Source organism: Mastomys coucha, unplaced genomic scaffold (genome assembly GCF_008632895.1).
Source record: "Mastomys coucha isolate ucsf_1 unplaced genomic scaffold, UCSF_Mcou_1 pScaffold23, whole genome shotgun sequence".
Classification (NCBI taxonomy): domain Eukaryota; kingdom Metazoa; phylum Chordata; class Mammalia; order Rodentia; family Muridae; genus Mastomys; species Mastomys coucha.
The window spans coordinates 104,046,145-104,054,928 of record NW_022196906.1 but is presented as its reverse complement, the minus strand read 5'-3'; the positions used below and the strand labels follow the sequence as shown (position 1 = coordinate 104,054,928).

Here is an 8,784-nt window from a genome sequence, read left to right as displayed (position 1 = left end):
ATCTTCCAGCCCTTTTTCTAATTCTTAAATATCACAGTTATTGCTGGGAGTGGTGGCACAGGGCTTTAATCCTAGCACTATGGAGGCAGAGGTAGGCATGTCTCTGAATTCAAGGCCAACCTAGGCTAGAAAGGGAACTCCAGGTCAGCCAGGGCTGTTACAGAGAAACCCTGTCTCAAAAAACCAAAACCAAAAAAACCAAAAAAACTTATGAGTGTTTGTTTGTATGTGTGTGAGTGGATGGGTGGGTGCACCATCACAATTTTCCCAATCTGGTTCTTTCCTTCTACTATGTGGGTTCTGGTGATTGTCTTGTTGGTCCACTTTAATACATTTTATTATTTATATATTTTCCTGTGTATAAATATTTGCCTGACTTTATGTCTATGTCTAGGCAGTACTGATAAAGGCAGAAGGAGCATTAGATCCCTTGGAACTGGAGTTAGAGGGCCGTTAGATTCAATGTGCAATGCTAGGAATTGAACGTGTGTCTTCTAGAAGAGCAAGTGCTCCTAACTGCTGAGTCATCTCTCCAGCACCCACTTTCTACTTCGTCGTTGGGACATTGTCTCTCAATGTAGCCCAGGCTGGCCTCAGACTGTTCTAAATTACGAGATATTGTATTAGTTCTCCAAATATCACGAAAGGGCACACCCTCAAATACTGGGATCAGTAGTTCCCAGCTGTGAACTACTGATCAACCCCACTGAGTTTACTCTATCGAAGGCGGATTTCACTGAACCCATGCTTCATCCTCTTCAGAGAATAAATAGGCAAACCCCCTTTCCTCGCCCCCGAGAGGCGATGTGGCCTAGTCTCGCGGTGGTCCCTCACCACAAACCCCTTAAGCTAGCAGCAAGCGCTACCCTGTCCTTTGCCTGGTTTATGTCTCTGTGAGGCAAAATCGCTCACCTCCCTAAAAGTGCAGAAGACGAAGGGAAGATGCAGGAGAGAAAAGGTGCAACACGGAGCTGCGGCTGGGGATGGCGAGACGAACCAGAGACCGCCATCCACCCCCAGCTCCCGCCGGCTCCCACGGACAGGCCACGCGCGACCCCGGCCGCTCCGCCGGATGTCCCGCCTGCGTCTGGGACTAGAGCCGCGCGCCCTCCGGCCAGTGCCCGGGTACAGGCTCAGACTGACCGTCTCGCGCTGCGAGCTCAGGAGCACTAGAGACAACCTAGGCAGCCGAAGGCCTCGCGAACCCCAAGGAGGCGGCTGTGCGCACAGGAGACCAGGCGAAAGGCGCAGGTCGAACAGGGCCGGGGCCGCAGGCGGGACTTCCGCCTCGGGACCCGGAAGGGACCGCGCCGTCGCTGGTGGGAGTTGTAGTCCGGCCGTAGTTGGGGGGGGGGGCCCGCGGCTCATGCGCTGTGCACCGAGGCTTGTTTCACATCTGTAACAACAGGTGAATTGGGCTTTTTATTCTACCCTTTCGCGCCCCTTGAAGCAGCCTGACACGGTCGGGGGTGATCGGCGCGAGGAGGGGTCCCGAGTCCGGCCGGCAACCTGGCAGAGAGTGGGAAGGAGGACCGGCGAGCCTGAGGAGCAGGCCGGGCATCCTAGGCCTGCCCGGGAAGCCGGCCCGGCCGAGCCGTGGGCAGCCAGGCCTCGGCCTGCCGTTGCCATGGAGTCGGGGCGGGGCGGGGGCCAGACCGGTCCGCCGGGGCGGGCCTCGCTGCCAGGGGCTCAGCGGAGGCCGAGAGAGGCGGCTTCATTGGCTCGACGACGCCTTCGCCTCAGGGGATGCTCGATTTTCCCCAGGCTGGGCCCGGAGGAAGTCTCCCGAGTGCTCGAGACCTTTGTCTGCCCCTCCTCCCACTGTGTGGTCAGGACCGTTCCTCCAAAGGGAGGCCTTGGTGCATTTTTTGCTCTTCTGGTTTGCCTCCTTTTGCACCGACCTTGTCAGTCAGGGAGGCTAAGGGGTGAGGTGTTCTTTGTTTGCTGGTAGTAACTTGTCCCATTTTGCAGGGGAAGACCTAATGCATGGTGGGTCCTTTGTTTGTAGTGAAGTGGAGTCCCAGGGGTCTTCAGAACCCCCAAGCCAAGAGTACAGCGTCTGTGCGCTTTCTAGGTAGCCCTTGTGTAAGCAACATTGGTCTTTTAATTGGGGCTTTCCGATGCAGAGACAGTTGTTCATCTTACAAACCCCAGTTCATGGGTGCTTGCCACGCATTGTAGCAAATAGACTGCTGCATCCAGTTGCAAGGTCTCACCCTGTTTTTGGATGCAACCTACTGGCCAGAGTAAAATTACACGTTTTCTGAGGATTTTCCTTGCAACTGTTTCTTGGAAGGCAGTGACCCCACTGCCATGTGCCATGCAACTCTTGACTACGTGTTATAATTTATATTTAAATCTCAGAGTCTGACATTTCCAGGCAGGAGGACTCTTTCCTGATTTTGTTATGTATTATTATTTAGATTTATGATAATGCTTTTTACTTGTTCATTTATATATTCTTTGCCAAAGTTTTTATCCATGTAGGCTAGGAGTACCCCACCTGACACCCGAAGACTATAACTGTTCAATATTTTAATTTATGAAGCTATAGTCCAAAAAGTTTTTATCGGGTTTGGACCCCACTTATTCTTTCAAAGAATGAACATGATACATTCAGAATACAGGTTGATCTGTAAGAAAAGTGGTGTAATATAGACATGTGAACCATGGGGTCAGAATTCCGTTCGGTCCATATGCTATGGGATCCTGAGTAAATTATATATCTTGCTTCAGTTTCTTTCCCTGGGAGAGAGTACTCTTCATAAGGTAGCTTCAGGGGTTATATGAGGTCAAGTCTATGGGTGTTCTTTGTAAACTGTGAAAATGTTCTTGAGATTATAATTTTCCCAGTCTGGAAGTATCATTTTAGATAGATTGATATTATAGCCAGTAAGGGCTTAGAAAAGTGAAGGGGCTTTTGCTTTGAGCTTGGAGAAAATGTTCTTAACATTTTCTTATGGATGCTCTGTGGCATGGTTCACATTTGGTGGGTCTAGGACAGGTCAGGAGCCTCTTGGGTGATGCTATCATGTCAAAACTTGTTAGTACATTGATTTCTATGATTGATAGAGAGTTTTGCCTCTGAGTGAAGGTTGCCACTCCAGTGAACTTACCTCGTTATTTTCTAGGAGGCCCAGCCTCGTGATGAGGAATAGCAAGGAGAGAATTCAGCTCCAGTTCAAAAGCCTGCAAAATCTGAGCCCCTCACTGCTTTCATAAGGTAAGGTGACTTAGCCCTGCTCAGAGCCATGGTGTGCATCTTGCTCAGCTATACTGTAAAGCATGTAGAGTATTGTTCATTATTATTGGCTAGAAGATATCACGTAAGCAGTCTACTAGAAGTTGTGTTCCTCACAAAAGAAATTTTGACTTATTAGAATTTTATATATCTCTATAAATTCTATTAGACTGAATCAAATATTTTAAAAAACATCACCACATTATAAGAAAAGCATGTTTCTTTTGGATCTCTGTGAATTGTTCTAAAACATGATAAAAATGAAATGATTTGATATCTTGAATCTCATATTTTTTGAGATGAAGACAGGAAAAGACTGTGGTATATGAAACTTTGTTGACAAGAGAGGATCCAGAGACTTTAAAAGCAAAACTCTGCTAGGCATGGTGACTCCTGTCTGTAATTCCAGCACTTGGCAGCCTAAGGTAAGAGGGTTTCTTTGAGTTCAATCACAGTCTGGGCTACAGAGTGAGTTCTAGGCCAGATTGAATAACAGAGTGAAACTTTATCCAAAAAAAACTCTAAAAACCAAATTTAAAACAAAACCCAAGTCTGTTTACATGCAGATTAACTTAAAATTTCTTAGCAAGAAAGTATTGTTTATGGGCTGTGGATGTAACTTGGTGGTAGATCGGTTGCTTAGCATGAACAAGGCCTTGACTATAATACCTAATACCAAAAAAAAAAAACCCAAAAAACAAACAAACAAACAAACAAATGCCCCAAACCCCCAAAACCAAAAAAACCCTAAAACACTCAGGTCTTCTTTAAAAATAGGACCTCCAAACCACACTTGTTTTCTTTTAATTTGCGTAGATGGTGTTGATAGGATGTAACTTCTCTGAGTAAGTGGCGGTGTCATTGATTTTATATTAAAGTTTTCCCTCTGGAGTGCACCATATCTTATTGGTTGAAATTTCCAGCATCCCTGGGGAAGAGGAGGTCATATTGTGGGTTTGAAAGATAAGCCCTTTACTGCCCACATTCCCACAAGTTGTGAATGAAAGGGACTAGCAGTTAGGAACAGGAAGGAAGGCCCTCCTAGTCTCCTAGCAATGGTAAGCATTAACCTAATGTACAAAACATTATGTAGTTTTTAAAAACTAAGTGTAGTAAGGGTTTCTGGACCTAATCCTATTCCAGGACTGCTCTTGCTAAGAAGATCTCTAAATATGAGTTTGAGTATTTTACAAAACAGTATTACTAAATTATAAGTGTTACTTTCCCCATACTGTCTAAATAGAGTCCTTAGTTAATAGGCATGTCAGCACACACTTGTCGTTCTTTCTTTTTTTTTTTTTCTTTTCGTTTTTTTTTTGAGACAGGGTTTCTCTGAGTAGCTCTGGCTGTCCTGGAACTCAGTCTGTAGACCAGGCTGGCCTCGAACTCAGAAATCCGCCTGCCTCTGCCTCCCAAGTGCTGGGATTAAAGGCGTGCGCCACCACGACCCGGCTACTTGTCGTTCTTTCACTTGGAAGGTGGATGTAGGAGGATCAGAATTCAGAAAGTGAACAAAAAAATAAACAAAAAAAATGAAAGAAAGAATGTACTAACCAGTAGAATGTACCAAAACACTGAGTATGAGGTACATACCTGTAATCCCAGTGCTCAGGGAGCTTAAAGAGGATAGTTTGAGCTAGCCTGGGCTCTATAGTAAAACCCTGTCTCAGGGGAATAAAAGAAAGACATCAAGACTTCTGGCCATTAACAATTATTAACACCATTAATACCATTAACAATTATTACTTAGAAATTCACCATGCATTTCAAAGAGACTTCACCATAAACAACTTTTAAATTATGAAACTTTAGTATATGGGCATTCTTTGACCTGAACTCTCAGTCAGTTCCTAGGTTTTCTAGAGCACAGGAAGCCAGTTTGCTGTTAGGCAGTCCTTAGTCCCATTCCCTGAGGCCACTTGCTATAGACAGTCTGTATGGCATTTAGTTTCTTCTTGGAAAGCCCAAGAAAACTTCCAAGTGTTTTAACTGGGTGGGACTGTGTCTGCCTTGCCACTCGTCAGTGCTCTCTTGTCTAATAAACTTCAGGAGTTTTAGAAGAGCAAAAGGACAAAGCTATCAGTTAGAACACAGCAAGTACAGAGTACAGAGCTGGCTTCTCGTCCTTTTTTTGTCCTGATTTTCTAAGACAGGGTTTCTCTGCAGCCCTGGCTGTCCTGGAACTAACTCTGTAGAACAAGCTGGCCTTGAACTCACAGAGATCCACCAGCCTCTTCCTCCGGAGTGCTGGGATTAATGGTGCATTCACCACCACCTGGCTTGGCCTTTGAACTCTTAAGCCTGGGGAGCAATGGTGGGGCTCACTAGTTTCCAGCTTCATTTCCTTTGTCTTCTGGATAATGTCTATGCTCTTGTAGTCTTCGCAGATTCTTGAACCAGGAATAGTAATCAACATTCATGGCCTTTTGACCCTCCTTCTCAGGATTCCAGCTTTCTCTCCTGGCCAGAAATGTTCAGCCTGGACTCATTCAGAAAAGGTAAGAATGGAACTGTACATGATTCCGTGCCTGTCTTCTCTGTGATTGGGCACTAGGAAGGTTGTGAGCCTGCCTCTGCAGTGTGCAGTCCTCTGACCCTCTTGGGTAATTTCCATAACCCTTTTCCTTGCCTACCTTAGCTCAGAACTGATGTTGCCTCTTGCCCTGAGTTTTGTACATGCTTGCTGCCCTTCTCCCAAAATGCTTCTTCCTGCCTATTCACTGCTTATCAAAATGCTTCCTGTTTGTTTGTTTGTTTGTTTTTCGAGACAGGGTTTCTCTGTGTAGCCCTGGCTGTTCTGGAACTCACTCTGTAGACCAGGCTGGCCTAGAACTCAGAAATCTGCCTGTCTGCCTCCCAAGTGCTGGGATTAAAGGCGTGTGCCACCACTGCCCAGCTTGTTCTATTCTATTTTATATGGAAGCAGTGTCTTGATAGTAGCCCAGACTGGCTCTGAACTCTGTTATAGTCCAGACTGGCATTCCTCTCTGCAAGTTTTCTGCCCTTTCTTGGATATTGAATATCTGACTGGTTTCTATGAGGACTCAAACACCAAGTTCAGTCTTATGTAGTTTTAGCACATAACTTTTTTTTTTTTTAAAGATTGATTTATTTATTTAGCTGTCTTCAGACACACCAGAAGGAGGCATCAGAAATCATTAGAGATGGTTGTGATATGTGCATGGGAAGATGCTCTGGCCCACTAAAGCAGGTAGCTAGTGGGATGCTAAGACTGTATCCGGTGTACTCTGAGGGAAACAGGCTTGCTGAGGCAGTGTGGGGGATAGAGTTCCAAGATGCTGCAGCTACTTAACTTTACTTTATAAAAGTAATTTGTGACCAAGTGTGGTGGTTTATGCCTTTAATCCCAGCACTTGGAAGGCAGAGACAGCTAGATTTCTGTGAGTTCCAGGCCAGTCGTAGCTATTGTAGTGAGACCCTGTTGCAACAACAACAACAACAACAACAACAAAAGGTAATATGTGGACTGAAAAGATGACTAGTAGGGAAAGGTGTTGGTCATCGAACGCCTGAGTCTGATCCCTAGAACTTGTGGTAGAAGGAAAGAACGGATTCCAGAGAGTTCTATGACTGTGACATGCACATTATGGCATATCATAATGTACACATACACAAATATAAAAATAAAAGTTAATGGAATTTGTAGGTCCTTGTTTACTAAAATTTCTTTTTTTTTTTTTTTTTTTTTTTTTTTTTTTTTTTGCGGTGTTTTCAAGACAGGGTTTCTCTGTATAGCCCTGGCTGTCCTGGAACTCACTCTGTAGCCCAGGCTGGCCTCAAACTCAGAAATCCGCCTACGTCTGCCTTCCAAGTGCTGGGATCAAAGGCGTGCGCCACCACCGCCCAGCTTTCTTTTTCTTTTTTAAGATTTATTTATTTATTATATCTAAGTATACTGTGGTTGTCTTCATACACTCCAGAAGAGGGTGTCAGATCTTGTTACAGATTGGTTATGAGCCACCATGTAGTTGCTGGGATTTGAACTCAGGACCTTTGGAAGAGCAGTCAGTGCTCTTAACCGCTGAGCCATCTCTCCAGCCCCAGGTCCTGGTTTAAGTAGGATTTAGTCTCTCTCTTTTTAAAAAAGGTTTGTTTGTTTGTTTGTTTATTTATATGAGTACACTGTAGCTGTCTTCAGACACACCAGAAGAGGGCATCAGATCTCATTATGGATGGTTGTGAGTCACAGCTGGGATTTGAACTCAGGACCTCTGAAAGAGCAGTCAGTGCTCTTAACTACTGAGCCATCTCTCCAGCCTGGATTTAGTTTGTTAAATGAAACATTTGGTGTGACAAGTTGATCACTTCAACATTTCAAATTATAGTTGTTGTATTTATTTTTGTTCTGTAGCACACTTGTAGAGATCAGAGTCAGTTTTCTCTTTCCGCTGTGTGAATCTGGGGATTGAACTCATGTCATCTGGTCTACAGATCTAGTTCATAGGACAGCCAGGGCTACACAAAGAAACCCACCAACAGCAGAAGACTAAAGTAAAGCATATAGGATGTGTGTTAAGACTCATAGAGAGGCCAGATATGATGACATAGACCCGTGATTCCACCATTTGGGCCTAAAAAGTTCAAATTATCTTTGGTTACATAATGAGTTCAAGGCCAGCTGGGTTGATGTGCTTTCTCAGAAAAACAAAACCAAGCAATCAAAAACTTCCTAAAGGGTAGACGTAGTCTGAGGGCTTCTAGAGAGTCAGAGGGATCTTCTTCAAGGATGTTTCTGGTGTGTCTATAAGCCAGTTACTGTTGTGTTGTATAGCATGGCTACCCTGATCCTCAGAACCTGGGATTGGCTCTCCAGTATTTTCTTGAGGTCCACTTGGAATCTCAAGGTGAATTAGCTCAGTAGTGTCCACTATCTAAGAACATGTCACCTTGTATGTTTTCTTTTTCCCCAGATCGGACCCAGCACAGGCAGCGTCAATGCAAGCTTCCCCCACCCCGCCTTCCGCCCATGTGTGTTAACCCTGCCCCTGGAGGGACCATCTCTCGAGGTAAGAGAGGAGGAGTCTGGCCTGCAGTAAGAGCTTAGTCTGGGATGTGTGGGTAGGTGGGTGGCAGGGGAAACCCTGTACTGGGGTACACTTCTGGAAACTGAGTCACGAGTGTGGGCTTGGCAGAGAAGACAGACCCCAGATGAGAAAATATTTACAATAGGTTTTTCATGGTCCTTGGTTATGCAACTTGGACAGTACAATCTCCGTGGGCCTCCATGTGTGGCCTGAAAGAAGTGTTAGGATGAGTTAAGTTGTTAAGAACCAGATGGAAAAGCTTATGGGCTAGTAGGAATTCCTGGGCTCTTTTGTTCAGAGGGCAAATGCTTAAAACAGGGTCAGAACAGAGCCCTGACCCAGCCTGGTACCCTCCCATCTTGGATGCTTGCACACACACTCTCTTCCCCCAGTATCTCAAAACACTTTACTGTCATTAAAGCTTACCTGACGGGGCTGGTGAGATGGCTCAGTGGGGAAGAGCACTGACTGCTCTTCGGAAGGTCATGAGTTCAAATC

General features: G+C 45.3%; 1 protein-coding gene across 8 annotated transcripts in view; it reads left to right on the top strand.

Moving 5' to 3' along the window:
- The first annotated feature begins 1,139 nt into the window (after nt 1-1,139).
- Dhx30 (DExH-box helicase 30) overlaps nt 1,140-8,784 on the top strand; it is a 30,594-nt gene continuing 22,949 nt past the window's right edge. Inside the window, exons 1-5 of one of the 8 annotated variants that reach the window (XM_031343647.1) lie at nt 1,140-1,408; nt 3,132-3,223; nt 3,541-3,666; nt 5,620-5,739; nt 8,173-8,268. In XM_031343647.1, the coding sequence (XP_031199507.1) occupies nt 5,712-5,739; nt 8,173-8,268 (124 nt within the window). In that variant the 5' untranslated portion in view covers nt 1,140-1,408; nt 3,132-3,223; nt 3,541-3,666; nt 5,620-5,711. Of the gene's footprint in view, nt 1,409-1,652; nt 1,926-3,131; nt 3,224-3,540; nt 3,667-5,619; nt 5,740-8,172; nt 8,269-8,784 lie in introns of those variants that run through there. The other 7 variants (XM_031343645.1, XM_031343644.1, XM_031343646.1 and 4 more) reach the window with 7 other exon arrangements.